This window comes from Punica granatum, chromosome 6, assembly GCF_007655135.1.
Source record: "Punica granatum isolate Tunisia-2019 chromosome 6, ASM765513v2, whole genome shotgun sequence".
In the NCBI taxonomy this organism is placed as follows: Eukaryota; Viridiplantae; Streptophyta; class Magnoliopsida; order Myrtales; family Lythraceae; genus Punica; species Punica granatum.
Genome location: NC_045132.1, coordinates 22,381,681 through 22,408,356, shown reverse-complemented (window position 1 = coordinate 22,408,356; position 26,676 = coordinate 22,381,681). Strand labels below are relative to the sequence as shown.

The 26,676-nt window shown below is 40.8% G+C and overlaps 3 protein-coding genes across 6 annotated transcripts; all 3 read left to right on the top strand.

The window, feature by feature from the left end:
• The first annotated feature begins 516 nt into the window (after positions 1 to 516).
• Positions 517 to 4,221, top strand: LOC116211595 (spermidine synthase). Its single transcript, XM_031546044.1, has 9 exons — positions 517 to 802; positions 1,589 to 1,665; positions 1,768 to 1,890; positions 2,462 to 2,566; positions 2,790 to 2,862; positions 2,942 to 3,013; positions 3,093 to 3,288; positions 3,601 to 3,730; positions 3,837 to 4,221. The coding sequence occupies exons 1-9, from the start codon at positions 631 to 633 to the stop codon at positions 3,900 to 3,902; spliced, it is 1,014 nt and encodes a 337-aa protein (XP_031401904.1). The 5' UTR covers positions 517 to 630; the 3' UTR covers positions 3,903 to 4,221.
• A 1,119-nt stretch (positions 4,222 to 5,340) lies between these two features.
• On the top strand, positions 5,341 to 11,287 carry LOC116210716 (putative potassium transporter 12). Of its 4 annotated transcripts, XM_031544729.1 has the most exons (10): positions 5,341 to 5,953; positions 6,628 to 6,856; positions 7,463 to 7,711; positions 7,916 to 7,966; positions 8,298 to 8,328; positions 8,422 to 8,636; positions 8,883 to 8,935; positions 9,026 to 9,140; positions 9,408 to 9,662; positions 10,089 to 11,146. In XM_031544729.1, the coding sequence occupies exons 1-10, from the start codon at positions 5,669 to 5,671 to the stop codon at positions 11,144 to 11,146; spliced, it is 2,541 nt and encodes an 846-aa protein (XP_031400589.1). In that variant the 5' UTR covers positions 5,341 to 5,668. The 4 variants fall into 4 exon arrangements, with proteins under 4 accessions (XP_031400589.1, XP_031400587.1, XP_031400588.1 ...); XM_031544727.1 differs by lacking the exon at positions 8,298 to 8,328 and having other exon boundaries at positions 8,364 to 8,636; positions 10,089 to 11,287; XM_031544728.1 differs by lacking the exon at positions 8,298 to 8,328 and having other exon boundaries at positions 8,376 to 8,636.
• A 3,910-nt stretch (positions 11,288 to 15,197) lies between these two features.
• LOC116211154 (potassium transporter 6) lies at positions 15,198 to 21,328 on the top strand. The gene is made up of 8 exons (XM_031545397.1): positions 15,198 to 15,236; positions 15,338 to 15,827; positions 16,360 to 16,413; positions 18,278 to 18,538; positions 18,624 to 18,676; positions 19,203 to 19,326; positions 19,416 to 19,670; positions 20,008 to 21,328. Exons 1-8 carry the CDS (start codon positions 15,198 to 15,200, stop codon positions 21,033 to 21,035), a joined length of 2,304 nt encoding a protein of 767 aa, XP_031401257.1. The 3' UTR covers positions 21,036 to 21,328.
• Positions 21,329 to 26,676: the final 5,348 nt, after the last annotated feature.

The window sequence follows — 26,676 nt, the reverse complement described above, 5'->3', positions numbered from 1 at the left end:
ATAAATGCACTTAATGACTAATGAAGAAAATCTCGAAAGCCATTATTTACCCAAAAAAATAATCTCAAAAGACTTCTATTTATGATTAACTCATGTGACATATTCTAATAACATATAAAATCATCATCGGCTTCCGACTTAATAAGTTCTTTTATTATTTTTAGTGGTGATATTAATTCTTTTTCACGTCACCTTATTCAAATGTTTCTCCAAGAGCAGAAAGACACATCCCACAAACACAAAAGCGCGTCTTTATTAAGCAGATTCCTTCCTGTCATGTGAGATCTTTTTTTTTTTTTTTTTTTCACTTTTCAACTTTATTTTAATTTTATTATTAATTCAGATGTCCCTTTTTTTTTTTTTTTTCTCTCTCTCTCTCTCTCTATATATATATATATATATACATAGGACATATACGTGTGTGTATAGTGTATACATAGATAGGGAGAGAGAAATCGGGGACATCAGAATCATCAATAATAAAATTAAAATGAAAGTTAAATACGTGTGTGCATGTATATAAACCCCTCCAAAGCCCGGATTTTTATCCGGTGGCCCTGACCCTCTCTCTCATTGCTCCCATCATTAGGTTTTCTTGGCAGCACGCGACAGCTCTGTTTCTCGACATCCATGGCGGAGGAGAGCGGCGTCGTTGCGGCGGATTTGCCCGTGAAGAGGCCCAGAGAAGAAGAGGCGGATGGCGCCGCCGCCACCATGGAAGTGGATGGCGCCGGCAAAGAGCCGAACTGCATTTCGGCTGTCATCCCCGGGTGGTTCTCCGAGATTAGCCCAATGTGGCCCGGTCAGTTTTCTTGTCGCCTGGACTCAATCTGCTGTTGGATTTTAGATTCTGGGTGTTTCATTTACGTGGCTGAAGAGTCACAGGAATGGTGTTTTCTGTGCTGTTATGACCTCTCTTTAGCAACAAAGTATTGTGTTTTGATTCGTCCTGGTTTCGAATTTCCTTGATATCTTTCGTTAGTTTAGATCACGAGTGTTAACGTTTCTCAGCTGAAGAATCATGCCACTCTGATTTTCGTTCGGTCGTGGGTTTTCAGCAGCTGAAAATGGTTTCTTGAATGATGGGCGGTGTGACTTTTGTTTTATCTAAATGTCCCTGCGGCCAGAAGACATCGACTTTTTGGTCATTTTGATTGTTCTGTGGTGATCGCTGTGTGAAATTTCAGATCTCTTACCCCTTTGATCTGCTTTGTGAACTGATTTGATTTTCTGGGAATTCTTCCTGGTCTGTTTGTGATTTCACATCTTCTATTTCGGTTTTGCTTGGATTCTTCTGGGTAAAATACGGGGCCGTAGTCCGAGTTTTTGCTTAGATTTTGTTGCACAATGAGTCTGCCCTTATTTTATATCTGGCGCACAGTTCCCCCTCCAATGGCAATATCCTTATCCAGTATAACAAAATTATGTTTTTGTTGGTGAAACATGTTTACATTATGTATTTTGTCGGGAGAGGTTCCTTTGTCTTGTCGTATGGATATTGTCCGTGAAATATCTTTCATGATTGTGATGTCCTCTTTCTTATTTCCTCTGGTTTCACTTGTTAAAACAAAGGTGCTGGTATATGCAGGAGAAGCTCATTCCTTAAAGGTGGAAAAGATTTTATTCCAGGGGAAATCTGACTTCCAAGATGTCATGGTCTTTCAGGTTTGGAGCTCGGCAAGCATTTTGTCATTGCTTTCTTCCACATATCAGTATCTCGGGTCCTATCGTTTGTCTCTAACTCGTGCGATTTTTGTCCTTCTCCAGTCGTCAACATATGGCAAAGTCCTAGTCTTGGATGGGGTTATTCAGATCACTGAGAGAGATGAGTGTGCATACCAAGAAATGATCACTCATCTTCCCCTCTGCTCAATTCCGAGTCCGAAGAAGGTATTTCATCACTATGCAAAGAGAATTAGACGATAGATTCATCTATGGACTAGCGCCATTGGAGTTGTTAGGTTGAAATTATCAGAAATTTAATTCTATGCTTCGTATACAATATCTGTGCTCTGACGATCAAGTTTTTCTTTTCCTTATTATGGCATGTTCTAAGTAAAATGTGGAGGGGTGGGCCTTCCAAAGCCTATTCCTCGTTGAGAACTCGATAGGCTAACGTAGATTTAGACTGTCAATGAGTGGACTGAAGAAATTTTCATGCACAAGCATTTCTTTAATCACATATTAAAATGTGATATTTAATGACAGGTTTCAGTAAAGTAGTTTAGAATGGAGAATGAGCTGTCCCAAAACATAGAAATGGGCAAATAGAAAGTACATGCTTGTGCTAAGATTTAGCCGAAGGCATTAAAGTTTAAAATTTGAACAGCTTGAACCGATACTGATTGGGAAGATAATCAAAATTGAGTTTCTCTCGCAATTTCCTAGCACTGGACTTTTGAACAAGTAAATACTTATAGTAGGCCATCTAAAATCATCTAACATCTGTACGCTTCTCCAGGTATTGGTTATTGGCGGAGGAGACGGTGGCGTACTTCGTGAAGTGGCTCGCCATACTTCAGTTGAACAGATCGATATCTGTGAAATTGATGCCATGGTGGTTGATGTAAGCATTAGCACTAGCATTCTTGTTTGCGTTTCCCCACCAGTAAGAACATAAATTGTGGGTTGTTAACGATAAGAGCAGTTTCATGAAGCATGTGCAAGGTCGATTACAGAGTGTTTTACTTTTGTTGGACTCTGTGCTGCTTTAATTTATTTAGGAATGCGAGGTCTCCCTCATTTACTCTCAACTCAGACTCTCACTATGGAAATTTGGCTTATTTTAGGTCTCTAAACAATTCTTCCCCGAGATTGCAGTTGGTTTTCAGGATCCCCGTGTGAATCTCAAGATTGGTGATGGTATAATCTGCTCCTACCTAATCTTTTCCTGATAATCCTTTCCATGACCCATTTCTTAATATGCCCACTTCATTTTCAGGAGTTGCATTTTTGAAAGCTGTTCCTGAGGGAACTTATGATGCAATCATAGTGGATTCATCCGATCCAATAGGTACTGATATTTTATAATTATATAGTGGGCTTATTTGATGAGCTATATAGTTGACAGGTCATTTCTGTTTCGAGCCCAGGTCCAGCACAGGAGCTGTTCGAGAAGCCGTTCTTCGGGTCTGTAGCGAAGGCCCTCCGCCCGGGAGGAGTCGTGTGTACTCAGGCAGAAAGTATATGGCTCCACATGCACATCATTGAGGATATTGTTGCAAATTGCCGCCAGGTCTTTAAGGGCTCTGTCAATTATGCATGGACGACTGTTCCTACTTATCCCAGGCATGATCTTCCTCTCAATACTCGAGGCATTCATTTCTTCTTCTTGGAGTAGTTTTGGAGTCATTTCAATGTTCTTTTTATTTAAATTACCAAGAGATACACAAATCTGGTACAAAGGAAATCATTTTAGTTGAAGTTGATCTGAATTGTTCACACTCGTTATATGGTACCCCACACGATTAATTGTGTGAATAAGCTCTGAAGTAATCTCATGGAGTACTTGGCAGGAACCTCCTGAATATTATGTGCATTTAAATGAAAACTATTTGTGTTGCTTGGCAAATTCATCAATTCTCGTTTTACTGTCCCCAGTGGGGTGATTGGCTTCATGCTCTGCTCGACGGAGGGGCCTGCTGTGGATTTCAAGCACCCAATCAACCCGATAGACTCTGATGAGAATCTCAGCAAATCGAAGCGTCCTTTGAGGTTCTACAACAGAGAGGTCTGTTATTGCATTTCATCATCCATAACTTATTGGATCGCGCATTCATGCTATAGTTTGTTCATCTAACATAACCCTCGTCCTCTCTTTTCTTCATGATTTCTAGATTCATTCTGCGGCTTTCTGTTTGCCGTCTTTTGCCAAGAAGGTGATTGATTCCAAAACCAAGTGAGGGAATGTCTGAGGAGATCTCTCGAGTGGGTTTGAGCTCAGAGGGTGTTCCAAGGCCCAATCCTTGAGGAAAGCATCGGTTCGAGTCGCATAGGGATCCCGTGGAATTACGCGAGATTCGGATCTTTATAATTCTATAAGCTTTTTCATAGTTGTTAGGGCATTCTTAGTTTATCCTTTTCGTTGGACCGCGAGTCCTTTTCTTTCGACACTGAAAGACTTTGATGGCATTGCTGGAAGACCCAACTAGATGATATTATTAGCCATGTAATACAAATGGAGCTTGAGTTAGAGCAACCGTGATTCCTCTTTGATTTCTACCTGATGTGCCATCTACCAGCCGACTGGGTTCCCCCAAATTGGGGGTGGGTGGTCGGCAGGCACTTTTCACCCCCTTCTCCGTCACGTTAGCAAATTTGAACAAAAAATATGATTGATAATAAACGTGGGAAGAAAATCAAAGTTGTTGATATTATTTGTCAAATAAAAAAATTCATGATCAAATAAAATAATAATATTCATATTTTTTTGGGCAATTATGCTTAATTTAATAATAATGATAAACAAACGAAATATAACTTGATATTTTTTGTAATAATGAAAATGACAGGAAATTTGTTCGGTCTATGTTATTTTCCTTAAGAAAGAGTAAACTGAGGGATATATGCCATCGCAAGATGTCTTGGTTAATTACATTTATGGCAAGAATATTACAAAGCACTTGGCCGAGAAAAACTGATACCTAATTTCTCACCTGGCAATGTTTCGATCTGGGATGGTCTTCTCCTATGTCATTAAACACTCACCTGGCAATCCTCAGGGCGGAAACGGCCTCCTTATATGAACAGTGTTTTTCTATCGCTTGATCGACGGTAGGAAGAGAATTCTGATTTCTTCTTGTCCTCGGCAAGAATCATGATTTCAAAAGAAAGGGCAGTGAAAGGCTCAATAGAAAGGTTCTTCACCGGTCGATTTGACTTCTATTATGTAAGAGTATTGGCCTAACACGGATCAAATGATTCTAATTTCTAATTTGTTCGCCCATCTTATATGACATGAAGAATCCTGGTGGGGAGCGATAGCGCATAGAAATCGGCAACAGAAGATGACGGAACATCAGTTTGAGCAACCTAAGTTCGAAGAGAGACAGCCCATTGGGGACAGCGGAGACCCTGCCAAGTACATTGTTACCGTTGGGACAGTTATGCTATCAAGGTGACTTTCATGTCTTTCGGAACCATGAGCGTCTTGAGAATTAGTCGGGTATTCTAATCAGCTCATTAATTATTAAACCGAAAAGAAAAATATTTTTGTTTTCCAAATTTTTATATGAAAATAATACACGGTATGGAACGGCTGTTCCATTACTGGTCCACTGGCTATGCACGCGAACCAATGAGCTAAAACCAAGTCGAGATGTCATCTTCTTCTCCATAATTCATATCTTCCGAAAAAGCAAAAGATAGCGCGGAAAAACTCATTTGTTTAATCTTTTATTGGTTTTGCTCTTTTTTTTTTTTCCCCTTCGATAATCTCGTAAATTTCATATGATGGGGCGATAAAGCTCGGTCTTCCCTCCGACAACCTCCGTTGAGGTCAGCTGCGTTGAAGATGAGCGTCCATGAGGCAGGAACCGTGCTGCCTTGCCCTTTTTCTCCATAACCCACCATCCTTTCCTTCCCCCGTCTTGTCTCCGCATCCGGTTACTCCTGCAGACCCCTCTGTAGCTGAACCACCGCGAGAGAGGAGGGGACCTCCTCGAAGGAAATGGAGGAAGGAGGAGGAGGAGACGGGATTGAGGAGGCCAGCACGAGTGTGAGCTTGAGCGGGGGAGGAGAGTCGAGGTGGGTCGATGGGAGTGAAGTGGAGGACTCCTCGGAGTCAGCGGCTCCTTCCTGGCCGGTGATCGACGGTGGAGGGGGCGGCGGTGAGGCAGACAGAGGAGATGGGTACGGTTACCTGAGGAGGAGGCTCGTGAAGAACCCCAGACGGGTTGACTCCTTTGACGTCGAGGCGATGGAGATTGAAGGCGCTCGTCGTCACCGCTCCAAGGTAGTTGACTTATCAGCATTAGATCTTGCTTCTATTTTTGTTTGCCGGTAAAGGTTGGATATTTGCTTATCCAAAAAGTAGAGGGGGGAAAAAAGGAAAGGAAAGCTTGAACATTTGCTGCAATTGAGAGAAACCTACTTGCCATTTCATCAGGGATGCAGTGTTTGTCCGGAGTTTCAGCGACTTTGTCTGCCCGATTGAGTCTATTCGAGTCTTGATTTCTTTTAGAAGGTGGGTTTAAGTTGGTGCTTCGTATGAAGTCATGGGATACCATATTAGACTCGAATGAAGTTTGAAGCTTTAGTTGGTAATAAAATGCTATCAGGCTATCGAGACTCTACCAATGGTAGTTTGGTTCATCTATTCAAGCTTTCATTTACTCTGTATGGTCTGCAGCTTGAAAATCGCCCTGTCCCAGCTGATTCTCAGTTAGGTTGTGTGAATTCATTTAATCTGTTGGGAATATGGTTTTAGTGATGACTATTTTCATCATGGGAGTAATATGCAAATCCATGTCAATCAACAGGTGAAGTACTGTGATCATCAATGAATTGTTGTAAAAGCTCTTGTGACATTTGAATTGGCAATTAGATTTTTCTTACCTTACCCAATTTCCATTCTATCAAAGCTTATAGGGATTACTTCTTACTAAAACTCCATTGCATTTTAATCAGGACACTTCAACATGGCAGACTCTTGCTTTAGCATTTCAAACACTGGGCGTAGTATACGGTGACATGGGCACCAGCCCTTTATACGTATTCAGTGATGTGTTTAGCAGGGTCCCAATCGAGTCAGACGTAGATGTCCTTGGAGCTCTCTCACTTGTCATGTACACAATTGCCCTTATTCCTCTAGCAAAATACGTCTTCGTGGTGTTGAAAGCCAACGATAATGGGGAAGGTATGGAGTGTTCAACTGCCTTAGTATTTCAACATTATACTTGGTCAGGGTTCCATCTATGTTGCAAAAACTACTATTTTCTTTCACTTTTCAGTATTTATGAAGAAATATTGATTCATGCTCTGAGATGTCCATTTTAAGCAACAAATACCACAAGGAAAATGTTTCTTCAAAATTACTTCGGTCAGAGAATCCTAGAATCTGCTGGATACAATTTTTCTTATTTTTTGGTTAACTTGGAGGGAGAGGAACAAAGAAGCTAATGGTGGAAATGGATCTTGCAAGGTTAATCTTCCACTTTGTTGGATAAGGGCCGTAATTTTTTGGTGTAGTGGGATTTACTAGTGGGATTTCCATCTGCTTTTGGGGACATGATAAAGTTTCTGTCCAGTTTATGCAGTCTTTTCATTTAGCTCTATTTCCTTCTTTATGTTCCTATATGAGTTGTCTGTAGTCAGCACTCTATTATGTGTTCCCTATGGCCAAAAACTTCCGTTGAAAATCATGACAAGAACGAGATCAGGATCCATAGAAGAAAAGAAGACATTCATTTGCTAATACGTGGCCATTCCACTTAATTTGATAAGTTCAAGTTTTTCCTTCTAGGAGGAACGTTTGCTCTGTACTCGTTGATTTGCAGATATGCAGACATTAGTGTTCTTCCTAATCGTCAGCCTGCTGATGAGCTTATCTCGAGTTATAGACTCAAATTGCCTACACCAGAACTGGAGAGGGCTCTCAATATCAAAGAAACTCTTGAGAGGAGATCCTCGTTGAAGACTACCCTCTTGCTGCTGGTTCTCATGGGAACATCAATGATAATAGGAGACGGTATTCTTACCCCAGCAATTTCAGGTATCATCGTACTTGTTTATATCTATATGCCTTTGTGGTCTTGATATCTTTACCATATTATGTACTGAACCAGCAACATGCAACTAGTCTTTGAGGACCTCATTACTCTGACATGTTGAGTCTAAACATATTGTAAAGAAACTAGAGGGAAAAAGAAAAGGTATAGCCGGTGTTAAGCTTTACTTGTATTCTTTTGAATTGCAGTGATGTCAGCTGTGAGTGGGCTGCAGGGTGAATTAGAAGGATTTGGCACAAGTGGGTATCCTCTTCTGCATCTTCATGTTTTAATATACCAGTAGAGGCTTCTTATCACTGAACTTTTGTGGAAAATGAATGAGGGTGTTAATCTTGTTGACAAAAGGATGATTGCTGCAATATCTTGGGTTTCTTTTTCTAATTGTTTACATAATTAAATATTCTCATTTCTGGAGTTTTCAATTTTTGCGTCTTGAGAAATGAACAAAGAAAAGAAAGGGCATTCTATTGAACCTCACAAATGCTTTATAGTGCAACATGCCTTTGTCTGTTTCCCAAAATGAAACGAACTCCTGTCTACTTTATGCACTTCTAAGTTAAGTGTTTTCAGGTCTCTGCTCTTTTAATGCTTTTCTCGAACGGTGAGTGACAACATTGTCCATGACATTCTAAAAAGATCTGTCTACAGATGCTGTGGTCATTGTCTCAATTGTTATCCTCCTTGGCCTATTCAGCATACAGCGGTTCGGGACTGGGAAAGTCGGTTTCCTGTTTGCCCCGATCCTTGCCCTATGGTTCTTTTGCCTCGGATCCATTGGATTGTACAATCTCATTAAGCACGATATTACTGTCTTAAGGGCAGTGAATCCTGCTTACATATACTACTTCTTCAAAAAGAATAGTGGTTTAGCATGGTCTGCCCTCGGTGGCTGTGTTCTCTGCATTACAGGTATACAAACATCTCCATTTTTTTTCCCCTCTTGAAACAATGAAAACAAAAACAATGGTCATTTAGCGTTGCTAGTAATATGGGTTCGGAACCAATTAATTTTATAGATATTTATTTTGTTCAAGTAATTCGGTTTCTCATGGGATTGAGTTCCTTCTGGCAGTCTATTGGTCTTATTTTCTATCTCTGTTTGTGATGTAAAATTTTTAATCAAAGAACATAACAAATGTTCTAATGTTACTTCAGGAGCGGAGGCAATGTTTGCTGATTTGGGTCATTTTACTGTACGAGCAATACAGGTTCTTTTGCAATCTATGCAGTTGAAATATGGTTGTTTTCCTATGAATGTTAAAACTCTTCATACTGATATGCTTTTTGTGATTCCATAGGTTGCCTTCAGCTGTGTGGTATTCCCCTGCCTCCTCTTGGCTTATATGGGCCAAGCTGCATATCTGATGCAGTACCCAGGATCGGCTCCAAGAATATTCTACGATTCTGTGCCACGTAATGCTTCTAAATAGAAACCGATCATTACGTGTTAAGCTGATAAGATATGTTTATTCAATTCTTCGATGTCTGCCTAATCAGTTTCCTTAACTCAACAACTCTCATGTCTAGAAGTGGCAAAGTTTTCGATTCTAAACCAGATTGGATCCCCTGTATTCCAATATTGAGGGGCCACTTTTTCTTCAACAGTCTGGTTTTGGATGTATGCTTTTTTGAGCTCCTCAGAAAATTATTGAAACTCTATTGACATAAGAGAATTTGCAGGTGCTCTGTTCTGGCCTGTCTTTGTGATAGCCACACTCGCAGCCATGATTGCGAGCCAAGCTATGATATCTGCCACCTTCTCATGCGTAAAACAATCCATGGCTCTTGGGTGCTTCCCAAGGCTGAAGATAGTTCACACCTCAAGGAGGCTTATGGGCCAGATCTACATTCCCATTATCAACTGGTTCCTGATGGTCATGTGTGTGATTGTGGTTGCCATATTTCAGGGCACCACCGATATTGCTAATGCATATGGTAAAGCATCTCTCTTCGTCTACTAGTCTTTTTTCTCCGTAGCTAGCCTCTCTCTCTCTCTCTCTCTTTTTAAAAATTTATTCCTCAGCTTGGTCTAAGGTGCAGTGTACCTGAGTTAAGCTGAGGTTGTGCAGGCTCGAGCTCAACTCGAGTTGTATAATTCACCTTCTGCTTCTTTAAAGTATCATATTTCGTGCTTTCAAGTTTGCTCAAAGTCAGATCCAATGGGTTTGGTTCGCTCTGATGACTTCCAAATGAGACCAAGCTCAGCTTCGGGTGAAGCTCGAGAAACATCTACTCTACTCAAGCTCTTGCTCGGTCCTGTTCAATATCTAGAATAACTTGAAAATTGGGGTTATAACGTTCCATATTTGAACTTCAGTTTCCATCTTTCCACTGAAATCGATTATTTGTGCACTTTTGTAGGCATAGCTGAAGTTGGGGTGATGATAGTAAGCACGGCCCTCGTGACGATCGTAATGCTTCTAATATGGCAGACGAACTTATCGTTAGCACTATGTTTTCCGCTGATATTCGGATCAGTGGAGCTCATATACCTGTGTGCGATCTTATCAAAAATCAAGCAGGGAGGTTGGCTTCCTCTCGTGTTCGCATTCTCCTTTTTGTGTGTGATGTACACTTGGAACTACGGGAGTGTGCTCAAGTACCAGAGCGAAGTGAGGGAGAAGATCTCCATGGATCTCATGCTTGAGCTGGGCTCCACCCTTGGGACAGTTAGGGTCCCTGGCATTGGTCTTCTCTACAACGAGCTGGTCCAGGGCATTCCCTCGATCTTCGGGCAGTTCCTCTTGAGCCTCCCTGCTATCCACTCCACAATCGTGTTTGTCTGCATCAAGTACGTACCTGTGCCGGTGGTCCCGCAGGAGGAGCGGTTCCTTTTCCGGAGGGCTTGCCCCAAGGACTACCACATGTTCCGGTGTGTTGCTCGTTATGGGTACAAGGATGTGAGGAAGGAGGACCACCATGCGTTCGAACAGCTACTAGTTGAGAGCCTTGAGAAATTCCTCAGGATGGAGGCTGAGGACATCGCCCTTGAGAATGACCTGCACGATTTTGAGCTCGACAGTGTATCGGTGCGATCCATGGACCTGGGGCCTGCCGCCAGGTACAGGGCTGACGACCTCCGGGCCCCGCTCATCCAGGGGAGGCAGTTTGAGGAATCAGATACTTCGGTGTCTGAAGAAGGGGGCAGCATGCTGCCACCGAGCATCATGAGCTCATCCTTGGAGGAGGACCCGGGGCTTGAGTACGAGCTGTCTGCCCTGAGAGAAGCAATGGACTCGGGTTTCACCTACCTGCTCGCCCACGGGGACGTGAGGGCGAGGAAGGACTCCTGGTTCTTCAAGAAGCTCGTTATAAACTACTTCTACGCATTCCTTCGGCGGAACTGCAGGGCTGGGCCAGCGAACATGAGCGTGCCTCACATGAACATTCTCCAGGTCAGGATCACATACATGGTCTGAGTTCGATCCCATTAATTTCAATAGGCCTCTGCAAATGCGAAAAACGTATCAATCCCGTGCCATTTGGGTGCATTTTGGAAACCGATTGGCCATCGAATTAATTCAAGCCGAAAATAAATCATCTACTTGCATTGTTACATCGATTTGGCCAGATTCAGGTTCTCATTGCTCGTTACGATCTATAATCTCGCAGCACAAAGATTCATGGGCTCCGAAGTAAGCATTTTTGTTTTCTCAGAAGATCAATTGCGCGAAACAAAGTTTTGGTAGGTGTGGCAGCTTGTTGTAGGGACGCAGGACGACCACGCTATAAAATTGACATGTGAATATGCTAAGTGCAACATTACAAGAAACTCTCTCCACGTTGCATGACTTCAAGATACTTCTATCGTGAATGGCACGACGTAGAGTCCATCGATCATTCATTACGAGATGAATCAATACTTTACGACTTGTCCTTACCGGAGAGTTTTGCAACTTGCTCGAGTGCATATATTCTCATAAGTCGCTATCTTGCTTCCTTTCACGTACGTATTGAAAATACAGACCGTATTTGGAACCTTGTCTCGTTACTATTGAAGCCGGTTTGGAGCGGACTGTGCCCCTTTTGCTCGTGGCCCCTAGTGATTTTTTTTCAGCGATAGACTTATATTGCGTAAAAATACCAATGAAGTGATTAGTCGCCCTAATTATAAATTTAAACTTATTGGTTAAACCCTCATTTGTTATAACACTCACAGCGTCAAAACACGCGATTCTCTTCGGTCTTCACTTGTACATAGTCGTAACCAATATCGATTAGTTGCTTAGGCAGCAAGAGTCGGATCGAGTTTATCGTATCACTGTCAAGAAAAATATGTGGTCCATCTTGTTCTTAAAGATCGTGGAAGCCCACCTGCCATGTACAAGTCGAAGCAAGCACCCGGTTTTTCTTCCTTTCTTTCTGTTCTAATATAATTAAATTCGATTTTTCTCCATTTCTTCCATTGATTAATTAAATTTTAAATTACTGAGATTAAATAAATAAGACTGGTAGGCGAATTAATATTTTATTTTATCTATATCTATCTGTACCTATGTCTATCGGGAAGAAAAAGGCAAATCTGCCATCGAGGAGAAAGGGACGTTTTGCCAATTTTCAATATTTAATATTTTGAAAGTTTGTTATATGTTTGCTCCAACGCTAGTAATGGACTCAAATGGCACAACTTGATACGAGTTACTCATAACGAGTAGATTATCTTGTAAGTAATTACACGCGGTATTAATCGAGGGTTGCGTAAGCGGACATGATCGATGGACGGGATGGCCCTGTTGCTAGAACTCGCACTCCCCGCAGCACTGCTTACATAGATTTTCTACTTTCGGTATCGAGCCGATGTCAAAAGTACATAGACAGGTACGTACTTGGGGCTTGCCATGAGATTTTACAGACGTAGCGTCTTAAAAGTTTGAACATCTAGAAAGCTAACACGTGAGCGGACCGATGAGAACAGTTCCAAAAATTGTTGTCCAAGGTTTACTTATGCTCGGTCGTCATATCATCACTGCGATGCTGATAGGCTATCAAAACTTGGGAACTCCTGTTATTAGGGAAAGGTAGCTCTTGTTTAGTCAACTAATATACGCCATTCGTCCGCCCTGTGTTGTTGACAATCCTTCTTCGAATGGGATCCGCGTTTTTTTTCTTCCTTAAAGAGTACCGTGCGGGGTAACGACGAGGACGTGACTTAACAGTAAATTATGTTTGTTTTTAATGGATACAACAAATTAAGCTTTAATCGAAACTAATATTATCTTGCTGAAAATATCACATAAGTAAGGTCAAGTAATATTTGAATGAAATTAATTTCAATCGATAAATTGAGAATATTTGTTAAGTCGAAAAGAATTTGCGTGGCTATAATTAAGTTTAGTGCGAAAGTGGTACACTTTATGACCGACAAGCCCCCGACCTACTTTCCTCCGCTTTTTCCCCCATCTTTTTGCCATTGATTAATAGAAAACCCAGGATTAGTCACTGCTACATTAATCTTTCTTCTGTGGTGATATAGTCATGCTCGGCAATCATCGGCATCTCCTCCTGATCTTCGTGAGGGCGTCGATTGGTCCCGATGGCGATCCTTATGACAACGTCGAAGATTATGATTGAAGGGCGAGTATGAAATAGTAAAGGTCGACGTTTTCTTTCGTTCTTCCTATGGTTAAAGAGCATGTAGTAAGACAATTGATGGCATATTCCTTATCCAACTCCACAAATTTATGCGACACGGCACCTTTTTCTCTTTCTAGATTTAGATAAGAATTATACAGTTGCTTTTGTATAAATAGACCAAGAAGTTCGACAACCATCCTAATGGTAAATAAACTGTATATTGTCTTTGACTTCTATTATTATTTTAAATTTGTTTAGATCGAAAGCCATTCATTATACATCTATCGTGGATGAGTCGATTTATCAACTGACACAAGCAATATGTCATCTATGTGAATTTTGACACTTAAGACTAGAAATACGATTGACGAGATCATGGAGCGTCTACCAAGCTAAGATAGTTCCTCAAGAGGCTCATCCTCGGATTAACGAATGTAACTGTATTTTGCACTACATCGAGGTGGGCCCCATCTATATATTGTTCTGTATGGCCACAACCATCAATAGCCACGACACGAATATTCCAATCTACGGGTTTTTGTTCTGCCGTACTTCCCCTTCAAACTGGCAGATAAAAGCACCAAAACAAGACTTTTAGCAAAGCCCTTACGTTGGTGTTTTTGATTAGTGCCCACGTTCAAACTACTACCTAACAAAGCAAAGTTGAATCTCACACTTCTACCCAAAAAAAAAAAAAAAAAAAAGAGTTGCAACTTCATGGAAATAAAGATGTTGCAACTTTATTAATTATTATCATTTTTATTTTATTATATTAAATTCACGAGTCTTATTTATAAAAAAAAAATCACCATAAATTTATTAATGAATAATAATGACTCGAATAGATGGATGGACGTCACTTCACTTATCAATAAAGCCGGAACTAAATTCAAATTACATAAAATTACATCAAGCAAAGACTGTATATATGGAACTTATAACAACAAATTAGCTGAATCGTTAGGACATCTATTTAGAGCATGAACACTTTAGACAATCAGCACAAGATTTCTCTTTAAGATACGTATGACGAACTTTCACTTCCCAATCTCCATAGAAAAGAACTCGAGTATCTCCTACAGGCCGTGTTCCGAAGGAAAGGAGCGCATCATAGACAAACCTACAAAAAAAAAAGCATGGATGGTCTTTGGATTCCTCTCAAGCATGACTGGAGGGAAACCGATGATCCACTTTATAAAAAATTTGAAACTCACTGAAAGTACAACTTAAACAAAGTTCGTCTCCACAAGTAAATTAATGCCAATTCATATTCGTGGTCTTATCAAAAATAAAAAAAAAAACTGAATCAATTAATTTCCCGTAATTAACGCGGTCATTGATTAATTAATGATGATAAGTGCTTGAAGTGAATTGGGCGGTTGCTTATTGAGGGCGAACAGTAAATTTATATTCTTTTTGAAATGAAATATCAGCTCCTGATCAGGGGACATCCGACCATGCACCCGCCCGCTATCAATCTACATGATCTTGCCTTGGAACACAATTAAATTAACTCAGGGATCACATGCGCCGGGAGCATCCATGTAAGTAGAGAAAATTACTTATATATATTATACGAAAAATCTAATGGAAGCACGTCCGCATATCACACAGTGCTCTCGAGTCTTCTTCTTCCTCGCAGACTCAAAAAGCAGCAAAAGCTCTGCTCCCAGCTTCGACGAAGAACCTCTGCTCTCTCTCTCTCTTCACGCAAAGCGTTCCATCTCCGTGTTTCTCTCTCTTCCGTAGTTAGCGAGGAAGTAAGCCATCCACTATGGCGTTTCGTCTCTCCAATTGATGGTTGTTCAACGAACTGCCACCAGTCGCAGCGGATTCCCATTCCTCCTTCAATTACCGCCAAGTATGGTCTCTTCCAGCACTTGACGCCGAGCCGCCATGGATCCAGAGACCGGGAATCGCCGGAACAACGCCAAGGTAACCGCAAATTAGGTTCCGTGTCCGGTTCATTTGCGTAAATGCTTCAGTTTCGGGATTTGCACTGGTCTTTTTATTTTATTTTATTTTTTGGGTTGCAGAGGGAGTCGTGGAGGACTGTGCTGACACTTGCGTACCAGAGCCTGGGAGTGGTGTACGGGGACCTGAGCATCTCGCCGCTGTACGTCTACAAGAGCACATTCGCGGAGGACATTCGCCACTCCGACACAAACGAGGAGATCTACGGCGTGCTCTCGTTTGTGTTCTGGACCCTCACTCTGGTTCCCCTGCTCAAGTACGTGTTCATCGTGCTCAGGGCGGATGACAATGGCGAGGGGGGCACTTTCGCGCTCTACTCCCTGCTGTGCCGACACGCCCGGGTCAACTCGCTCCCCAACTGCCAGGTGGCCGACGAAGAGCTCTCCGAGTACAAGAAGGAGGGCGCGAGCCTGTCGCCCAAGACTAGCTTCGGGACGAGGCTCAAGTCTGGCATAGAGAGGCACAGGTTCCTGCAGAAATTGTTGCTGATCCTGGCTTTGATCGGGACTTGCATGGTGATTGGCGACGGTGTGCTCACGCCGGCGATTTCAGGTACTGTTTTTGGAATCTCATCATCTTCATCCGCTGTTGCATTTGTTTTGGAGTTGGAGGTCTCGCAAGTTGTCTTGTCCGTTCAAAACTGGGTTCTCCTATTTGGGGAAAATATTCCAACTTTTGTAGTTTCCTGAGGAACTGTTTCGAAATTGATGTCGAGGAAACAGCAAACGATGGCGAAACAGTCGAACATGTGTCCCTCTTTACCATTTTCAATTATGGTATTCATGTTCAGAAACTAAAGACATGAATGAATCAATTGTTGGGTATCATTAAATCTTCCGATCTTCTAAATGATTGATCCGGTGTTTTGCGCTTTCTAGATATATGTATAAAATGGAAATAATTTTTACTATATGCTCGTGGGATATGAAATGTGGGAATTTCTCCAGACCAGAGCCAAAAGAAAGATAAGTTTCTATGCTGGATTTTATCGATGATTCTCTTTGGACTCAAAATTAATTGTTTATCTCTCAGATGCGGATTAATTGGTATGTGATGGTAATGGTATTGTTTTTATGTGGTGCAGTTTTTTCTGCGGTGTCCGGCCTAGAATTCTCAATGTCTAGACAGCATCACAAATGTAAGATCATCAGCTTTTCCAACTACTACTCTTGGCGCATGAAGCTTGTTTTATATGCTGTTGGCTTGTGCATTATGGTCTGTCGTGGCTTTCTTCAGTATTTTAAAGAATTGAGCTTTCTGCTTTCTTTTCTTGTGCATATCTTGAAGGTATTTCCTGAATGATTGATTAAATGGTTTAATTACATCTCAGCTTGTAGAGCTAAGTTTTCATTTGTGTACGGGGGCTTAACTTGTCAAAAGAATTAAGGAAGCTGTTTTAACGTTTAAGCATTGTACCAGCTGCTTTCTGATATCTTCAAAGTACACAAGAATGGTCTAACAGTCCAACTTTAAGAGTATTTTTTCAGTGACCAAATGTTCAACGTTGTAAACAGTAGTGATATCTTCCTAGTTGTCATCCACCACTAGCCATCTCTTGGATTAGAGTATACCTTTGTGGAGCCCATGATATGACTTGTCAACTGAGGCTGCAAAGACTCTGTTGGCATGCTAACTTGGACATTTTTATGTTTGTTTGGTACTGAAGATATCAAAGTTTTCATTTACTCTCTCTTTCTTTAATAAATATGGCTACAGTACTCTGTAAATTGGCTGTGGGGTCTGCTTAGTTGAATACAGCAAGTCCACATAAATTCCGTAATGTCCTTAGTGCAACTTTTTTAGCTAGCAAAGTCTGGCATATAAGTCACCACTCTTTAGGTTATTGATTCGACGCCAATAGAGTAGCGCATTTTACTTGAAGATGAGTCAATGACAACATCTGAGCAGGATCTTGTCAAACTAAAAATATTTGGGAGCTTCCTGAGCAAGTCAAATCAACACTGTTGCTTCTAAGGTTGCATTAGTCCATACCTTTTAATAAGTCTTTCAAAGTTGGCTGCTCAACTTTCGAGTTGAATTCTGTCCAACACGAGTTTACTGCTAACGCTAAAGCTCATTCTCCTCATGATAACCATTATGGCTTGACAAGGCCTCACACTTTCCTGTTAATTAAATATCGTAAGGGTGGGGCTTGGTGAAACCGGCCCACTGCTGAGATGGGTTCTTAGGGAGCCCTCTGTTGACATCAGATGGTATTTGTTGTGTACTGTAGCCATATAAGTCTTTTCAGCTTTTTAAGTTATTTCCAGTCTTTTGAAAAATGTATCATTTTAAGACTTATACATCAATTTCAGTGTTCCAATTAAAAAAAATAAAAAAATTCTGTCCATTCTCCTTAGGCGCTTGATAGCCTCTATGGACTGTCCATGCAGTAGATTTATCTGCACACAACTAGCAACTGTTGTCTTGACCAGCCTTTTGTCATTAGTCTTTCATTGTTGAGCAATTTCTTGAAGAATTAACTATTTGGTATATTGTTGTATTCAGTAACTCAGCTGATTATGTATATTTGTCCAAGCTTTACCTGAAAATTGTCGGGGAGCACCTCTCAGTTTTGCCTTCTGTTATGATGTCTACCTGGAACAAGCCTTTTTATTATACAGTTTAAACTTAGAGATTATTAATTATCCACCCAATGATCAATGTGTCTGTTAACCCAAGAGAGAGCCCTGATAGGGAAAACAGTGGTCCGAGCACGATCACCTTCCCAAGCTAATAATCTAATGAGAACTGCATCTAATACATTTCAATATTCAGAAGTAATGGACCGGATTGTGGGTTGTATAAGTTTCAAGGCAATAACTGTTTTATTTTGAGTAAGGGATTTGTCAGTTCCTAAATTTAAAATGCTTCCGTCTATGTATCTTCATGGTTTTCAGTAACTTCTCGTGTAGCAAGTAGACTTTACCTTCTTATTTTTCAAATTTTCTGTTTTCTGTTGCTTGTCTTTAGCTTAGATTTTGAAACTTGAAAATTTGCAGATGTAGAAGTTCCAGTTGCATGCATCATACTGATTGGCCTGTTTGCTCTTCAACATTATGGCACCCACAGGGTCGGATTCTTATTCGCACCTGTGGTTACAACGTGGCTGTTATGCATCAGTTCTATTGGCTTATACAACATTATTCACTGGAATCCTCATGTGTACCGAGCACTATCTCCTTATTACATGTTCAAGTTTTTGAAGAAAACTCAAAGAGGAGGATGGATGTCCTTGGGTGGGATTTTATTGTGTATAACAGGTGAGTATTGGTATCTAATGATGAGGTTGCCTTATATAATCATGGGAGGAGATTTTGAATATGCCTGTAAAACTTTTGTTTTCAGGTTCAGAGGCCATGTTTGCTGATCTCGGACACTTCTCGCAACTTTCAATCAAGGTAACAAAGCACCCTATGTATCTTTTAAAAGAAAGTAAGGTTGATTCCCTTTTATATGTGCTGCTTCCAAACAAGAGTACAGCTAGCTGGTTTTATAATAATGAAAAATACAGGGTCACAGTTTTTGGCATAGGGCAACATTTTTGTTCTTGGCCTGCGTTTAGAAGGATAAGAGTTTCTTCCATATCCAAAGCGACCTTGAAGTGTTGCAGATGAATTTCTACTCATTTCTTGCCACAAAACTCTCAAATGACATGTGGTGTGCTCTCTCCCAGCATACTGCATTAATAAGCTTTCTTGTTGGTGACAAGAAATGCATGGGTCGATCATTTTCTTCCTTTTAGTAAATTTCAATTTATTGTCTCTACTCTGTCATGTTATATTGATATTTCCTTTCATATCTCTATTCTCTGAGAGCGTTCTTTTGCTTCTTAATCTTTGTGCTAGATCTTATTTATCTTTATCTTGGAGACGATACTCTTTAGTGATTAAAAAATCAACTTAACTAATGTTTATGTTTCTGCAGATTGCTTTCACCTTTATGGTATATCCATCGCTTATTCTTGCATATATGGGCCAGGCAGCCTATCTTTCCATGCATCATGAAGTGGAGAACGATTATCGAATTGGATTTTATGTATCTGTACCAGGTCAGTTCCTTATTCCTTGTCACAGATACTCTATGACCTACAAAACATGACTGCTTTTACAGCTCCCTAACTGTGAGACTTTATCCCAGAGAAATTAAGATGGCCCGTATTGGCAATAGCCATACTTGCTGCAGTTGTGGGAAGCCAAGCGATCATTACTGGGACATTTTCAATCATTAAGCAGTGCTCTGCGCTTGATTGCTTTCCAAGAGTGAAAATAGTTCACACGTCATCCAAATTCCACGGCCAGATTTACATCCCGGAGATAAACTGGATCTTGATGCTCTTGTGCTTGGCAGTCACAATTGGTTTTAGAGACACAAAGCGAATGGGAAATGCAGCAGGTATGACATTCATCTTGTCATTCTCTGTCAGGTTGATTATAGAAAGGGTGTGAGTATTTTGCTTCTGATTGTCAGTGAGGACTCTTTTATCAAAATGTAACTAGGAACTTTATGAAGATGTGAACTTCTGGGTTTTTCTAAAATGAATACTTTGGAGTTTCATCTTTTCCCCGACTACTTAGAATATGTTGGAGTCTAATTGAATGGATCTCTTAAACTTGTAGCCTTGATGAATTTTTTTTCTCAACCATTACGTTCATTACTCTGCTGGTTTAGTGTCTACTTTTCGGGAGATGCCTTTTTTTTGTTGCTATAAACATTCTCTTTTGAATGGCAGGTTTGGCTGTTATAACAGTCATGCTGGTAACGACCTGCTTGATGTCCCTTGTGATTGTCCTCTGCTGGCACCGTAATGTCCTCTTTGCAGTTGCCTTCGTGCTCTTGTTCGGGACAGTCGAGGCCCTCTACTTCTTGGCATCCCTAATCAAGTTCCTCGAGGGAGCTTGGGTGCCGGTTGCCCTCTCCTTCATCTTCCTCCTTGTAATGTACGTTTGGCACTTTGGCACCCTTAAGAAGTATGAGTATGATATCCAAAACAAGGTCTCCATCAACTGGCTACTCAGCCTAAGTCCAAGCTTAGGCATTGTTCGGGTCCGTGGAATCGGGCTTATCCACACAGACCTCGTGACGGGGATCCCTGCAATTTTCTCCCACTTTGTGACCAACCTCCCCGCATTTCACCAGGTCCTTGTCTTCCTCTGTGTGAAGTCTGTCCCAGTCCCTCACGTGGGACCTGAGGAACGGTTCCTTGTGGGACGGATTGGGCCCAGGGAATGCAGGATCTACCGATGCATTGTGCGGTATGGTTACAGGGACTTCCACAGGGACGACGTGGAGTTTGAGAGGGACCTTGTGTGCAGCATAGCAGAGTTCATACGCTCTGAGAGCGGGGGGACTGTAAGTGCAATCAATAAGGATTACGGGGATATGAAGGTCGTCGGTACTTGTTCGACCAACATGGAGGGCGTCCACATTAGCGAGGAAAATGATGTTGGAAAGGAAATAACACAGATGGAAATGCCACAGCAGCAGAAGAAGAGGGTGAGGTTTGTCGTCCCGGAGAGCCCGAAGATGGATAAAGACTCGATGGAGGAGCTGAGGGAGCTAATGGAGGCTCGGGAAGCCGGGATGGCTTACATTCTGGGCCACTCCTATGTGAAAGCGAAACAGGGTTCGGGATTGATCAAAAGGGTTGCGATCAATGTCGTGTACGATTTTCTTAGGCGGAACTGCAGGGCTCCCACTTATGCCTCGAGCGTGCCCCACGCTTCGACTATCGAAGTCGGCATGATATGCTATCTGTAATTTTGCGGTGATCTAGTTAAAGTAGTTGGAAAGGAGATGTTTGTCAGGAGTTTACTCATACGTAAAGTTAGTATAGCAGAGCGGAGTCAAGGCAGTATGTTATTACCACTAGTAGGAGGAGGATCAAAGGGAAGGTAAATAGCAAGAGGGAAGGGCCAAACGAATGTCAATGTATATGTCCAGTATATGTAAAATGGGCTTTGGTGAATGAATTCGCTTCTCCTCGGCGGTTCTGTATCGAACCGATTTAAGATCTAGTGAACAAGGATGGATCTTACCCCTGTTGCCGATGATGCACTCGGAAAGCTATTACGGAGGAGATTTTTCTCGCTTGTGTCAGACTAACGGCTCGATGGAACTATGAATGCAACCTGCATCAGTTCCATATGAACTGCAGATCAGGATCTGTTTTATTGAGCATGGACAGACGAGATGAAGAAGATATCATACAAAATCATCCGCGGGATATGAACAGGGCCCCACAGCCACCAGCGTATGTGGGCCCCACGGCATTGACTTTGAGGTTGGGCTCCAGCTAAGGTAAGGGCCCAAATCTCATATAGTATATAATTATTTTTTAAAAATAAACAATAAATTGGGGGGAATTTTAGATGGATGGTATCCACGATCCATTATCCGGAGGCACATCTTGCTCTCTCGATCTCGTGGGAAGAATCCATATCAATGCGATAAGCTCACATAGCCATTAAATAAATGAAGTCGGCCCATCCTGAGAAAAACATTAAATGAAAAAAATGTCACATGTTATTTCTTATTTTTCTCGATCATTCAAATCGGAACGATCTTTATTCGTCTAGTATTGTCGGTGTCAAAAAGCCGTTTGTGGATGTGCTGAAATCGTTTTTTAAACCTGGTAAAGATGCGGTGAGATTGGGTGCCTGCTGTGAGGCATATTAGTCTCGGTCAGTGTCGTGAACGGTGAAAGGGAGACTTCATCTTTGTGGGGGGGGGGGGGGGGGGTGGATTTTGCTGCTATCAGCTCTATCTGTCCCTCAGGAAAAAAAAAAAAAAAAAAAAAAAAGGGGTGGGGGGCCGCGGAAGAAGAGACGTCAAACACGACATTTGGAAAATGTGGGACGTATAATCGGATGACGGGTCGTAGTCGTACTAAGATCATTTTAACATAAGAGACCGAGCGGTACAAGGAGCAGATTCCGATCTGTAATGCATGGAGGGAAGTAGACCATCTTGCCGAAAATGAAATTTAGCCTGTGCTCAAACCATCTACAATATATTCATTATATATTACCTTTTTTTTTTGGGGGGGGATATGTACGGGGGGAATGGGATGAGGATAGATAAATGAGAACTTGAGAAGAGAATTACGGAAGGAACGGGGAAGGGATGAAGTGAAAGATGCTTTCTTTCTTTTTTTTTTTTCTTTTATTTATCAAAGAAGAAGTCCATAACACTAATATAAGGATATTAAACTGAAATACGGTGATTCATAAGTCCGCTGATAAATAAAAATAATTAAATTTTTCTAAGTAATGCGTCTAAAAATTCTTGTAATTCAAAATTTTATTCATATCTATTAAGTACGGTATAAATTATAACTTAAATTACTAATTATTATTATTATTATTATGAGGATATAGCAGCGCTCGCGATAATTGAACTACCTTCTCGAGCCAGTATCTTGTTTTACTACGTCCAGACCCTTCCTCAAGACGCGTTTTTCTAAAACTAAAAAAGAGAAAAAAAAAATGGAGATATTTGGTAAGGAAGGAAGATGCGGTTGGAACATTCCATCTGGGCCTGGGGCTTGGCTGGCTGGCTGGCTGGCTGGCTGGGGAGATGGATGGAAGGAGGGAGAGTGGGCCCCCCCCCCACCCCCCACACAAACACACACACATACAAATACAATAAAGCGGAGAAAAAGTTTTCGGATAGGGACGAGAAGAGATAGAAAGAGAGAAAGAACCTCGTCGAAATCCGAACCCATCCCCTCCTCCCCGACACGCCTCTCTCTCTCTCTCTCTCTCTCTCTCTCTCTCATCGATCGATAGAGCCGTGAAATGCGGCAAATGGATAAGCTCGGCCCCACACTTTTATCCTCTCTGTCTCTGTCCTTCCCTTCCCTTTCCCTTCCTAATACCAAACAGTAGCCTCCCACCAAAAAAAAATTAAAAACGAAATTTTTTTTTAAAAAAAAAACTATAACTATAAATAATAATTATCGCAATGATAACAAACCTATTAAAAACCGAGAAATCCGACAGTCGCCGTCAAGATTCTCACGTCCTTCATGAATTGTACCCGGCTCGTTCGTTCGTTCTCTCAGCTGGATTGGATTATGATTCTGCATCGATCTGATGGTCCAGTTCACAGGGACTACAATTTTATTCAATATGCATCAGAACCAAATTCTTGTGATCTCCTCCGCTGATATTTTGTCACGTAATATAATACGAGAGCGATAATGATCGAGTGAATGCACGGATGAGACCGGATGAAAAACTCCAAAAGAGATTTTCTTGTTAATCATATCACGCATCGTATCTCTTTACGTGATGTAATATAAAAAGTACTAACTAAATTATATTACAATAATAAAATAAACAAGTGATTATTGACCAAATTGCCATAAATATTATTAACGATGGTCATCTTATTGATTCTTTCATCGCGTCTTTGTACCATTTAAGGTTCTCTCCGGACTAATGTGTCGGCGATAACAACCGTTTCAAACTTAATCGAGTCATGCTTCCGGTCCAGTTTGAGTTCGGGGCTTAATTCCGAACTGCAATAGATCACTAAGGACAAAGTAATTGAAGCGTTTAAAATCGATTCTCATGATCCAATTTGTCTCGTGTTGAAATAATAAGGGAGTTTTTATACCTTTACCTCCATTTTCTTTTTTTCGGTTGAGAATATCATTTTTCGGTTGGGAGTAGGACTCACGTGGGCGGCACGTGGAACAGGGGGGAGTCGGACGGGAGGGTGGGCCCCGCGGGGGGTCAGGTTTTTTTGGCCGGTGGAGACGTGTCGGGAGGGGAGGTATGAGCGGGTGGGCGGACGAGGAAAACTGATGGAGGACAAAGACGAAAGCAGATTTTAGTAAAAGATTTTTCGAGAAAATCGGTAATAATAATTTTTTACTAAAAAATATAATGAGGATAAACCATTTCCCCTTTTCCCCGTCAGTCAGTCCGTCCCATCTTCTTTAATCTTATCCGCTTTCAAATCCCAAAGGTTCGGTTCGTTCAAGTCAATACCCCGACAAGCCCCTCGGTTTACCGCTTAATTACTCCCCCAGCCACTGCCATTTTTTCTTTTTCTTTTTTAATCATAAATTAGCCCACAAGATTGAAACTAAACAAGAGGGGAAAAAAAAAAAAAAAAGGTCTTTGCATTTACGTTGACTAGGCTCTTCCTGATTTGCTTTGATGTCTCGTGCTCAAAATTTTCGTTAATACGATGATCTTACTCTAATCGCGCTCTCGATTTCTTTTTTTAATAACTGTGATGCACGTTTAATCCGGCATTACTCTTTTTTTTTCTTATTTAACGTGGGAAGTTGTTATCATGATCCAATTAAGTAGCTGTTACCGTGACTTATATTATAATCAATGTCTCACTGCTTGCATGATCCATGCACTTGATGATGCGTTGAGGTCTGAAAGAGTATGAATAACCGTTTCGATTCGTCTATGAACTGATGTTTTTCGAACGATCATTGGGTATGATCTGATATTCTTCTAATTGCACTCAGCGCGTGTATGCTTCGGTCGATACGAGATGGGCATTGATTTAATAATATATATATACATGAGAAAATGTCTAAGAATAGTAAGAGAAAATTATTTAAAAAATGCGATCCTACAAAAGCTACAAGTACTAATGTCCAATTATACATACTAGCATATATACAAATCCTTCTAAAGGGGAGGAACCCATATTATATGGAGGTTGTGCGCCTCGTGGTCCCATTTATTGATTCATCTTGTAGTGCATAAAAAAAATTGAAAAGGTTAGTAATTAAAATGGAAATAGAGAGCCAACACAGACTGATATAAGCGGATCGGTATTTGTTTTATTTAAACAATATTTCTAGTTCATATCTTGTAATGAAAAAATTCACGTTATAAGAGTTGTACAAAACTACATCAGTGGAGTTAGATTTCTATATATACTAGAGTGCTTGCAGGAAGAAAATGAAAGTGGGGAAAAAATTAAAGTGAAAAAATTATATTGGCCGATCCCATTTTTAAATTGGACGATAAGGGGAAATTATTAATATACATTATCTCTTGATTGTGATTAAATTAAAAATATAGAGATAAATAATCAATCGGAAAGATGAATTGGTGAGTTTGGTTTGTCCCACTAATTGAAAATTGTATAGTGGTGAGGTCCCTTTCATATCCACCACGTGTGTACCACAAAATCTTCCTATTTGGAAATAGAGAGAACATCATTTTCCCATCCAATAATATTATCATTTATTCTATTCTTTTTTTTTTAAAGAAGGAAGCTTTTTGGTATTTTTCCACTCAAATGTTTGGTGAAGTTGGTGAGAAGAGCTCCCTTCGCGGAACCTCTTTTTGCTCAATTGTTTCATCCAGTTTCACCTTTCAAAGATCTCGTATGAGTGAATGTAAATGTCAGCATCCCTTCGTTTTCGTATATATTAATAGACTGATGTCAGCTAGCGAATTTAGTTACAAATTCACTGAGTTACATCTGCAAAAAACGAAAAGCGTTCTGATTACGAATAAAATAGATCGTTCATCTTAATTTTTTCCGTCGAACCGATACAATTAGCCAATAGTTATAACCCTACTTCCCAATGGCTTTAACATACCCCACTATCTTCAAAAGGAATGATTTGCCATCAAGGTGTTAATGGTGGTATATTTCGGGGCTTAGGGACGAGCGAGTTGAGCATGACCCTCCGATGTTACGTGAATTGTTAACTTACGATTATGAAAATACAATTACAAAATATCGAATTTAGTACGTTTAAGCAACTAATTCAAGTCATTTTCGTTAGTTGACAGGGCCTTGAAAGTGGCCTTTCCGACACGGATAAAACCAATCGCTTGGTGCTCATTATCATCAACTTTCCTAGAGAGACCTGCGAAATTGAAAGAGCATGTGGGGATTTATATATTTATTTATCTAATTTTTGGATGGAGATAGGAATAGGATGACTATGAGAGAGAGAGAGAGAGAGAGAGAAGAGAGGGAGGGGGAATGCCTACGTGGAAGCATGAAATGATAGGGATCCGGGGGTGGGGGGCCGCCATGAATGGGGCTTTATCCAAAACTTTGCCAGCTCAGATCTTTTAATAGTGCGGTCAAGCCAGCGGCGTGCTGTCCCCCCCCCCCCCTCCTTCTTATTTTATTCATTTTTTTATTATATCACAAATAAAAAAAATTCATTTTTTATGCTTAATTAATTTTTATAATTATAATAAGAATTTGACAACAACAATAACAATGAACTTGCTAAGTACATATATGAATTCATGAGTTCTTTTAGGTAAAAACGCTTAGTACAATGTCATAAGTCGCCGACTTGGAACGAATGACTATGAGTTTTGCAGGTAAAAACGCTTAGTACATGCATAATAGTATTTTGCTTATAACCCTCCTAAGAAAAAAAAATAGTTTG

Coding starts and splice junctions, on each gene's coding strand:
- LOC116210716 (XM_031544727.1), top strand. CDS start 5,669: ATGGAGGAAGGAGGAGGAGGAGACGGGATTGAGGAGGCCAGCACGAGT. Junction 7,967..8,363: donor ATTAGAAGGATTTGGCACAA/GTGGGTATCCTC, acceptor CATTCTAAAAAG/ATCTGTCTACAGATGCTGTG. Junction 9,663..10,088: donor CGATATTGCTAATGCATATG/GTAAAGCATCTC, acceptor GCACTTTTGTAG/GCATAGCTGAAGTTGGGGTG.
- LOC116211154 (XM_031545397.1), top strand. CDS start 15,198: ATGGATCCAGAGACCGGGAATCGCCGGAACAACGCCAAG. Junction 16,414..18,277: donor GTCTAGACAGCATCACAAAT/GTAAGATCATCA, acceptor GAAAATTTGCAG/ATGTAGAAGTTCCAGTTGCA. Junction 19,327..19,415: donor ATTTTATGTATCTGTACCAG/GTCAGTTCCTTA, acceptor ACTTTATCCCAG/AGAAATTAAGATGGCCCGTA.
- LOC116211595 (XM_031546044.1), top strand. CDS start 631: ATGGCGGAGGAGAGCGGCGTCGTTGCGGCGGATTTGCCCGTGAAGAGG. Junction 3,014..3,092: donor GGATTCATCCGATCCAATAG/GTACTGATATTT, acceptor TTTCGAGCCCAG/GTCCAGCACAGGAGCTGTTC. Junction 3,731..3,836: donor TGAGGTTCTACAACAGAGAG/GTCTGTTATTGC, acceptor CATGATTTCTAG/ATTCATTCTGCGGCTTTCTG.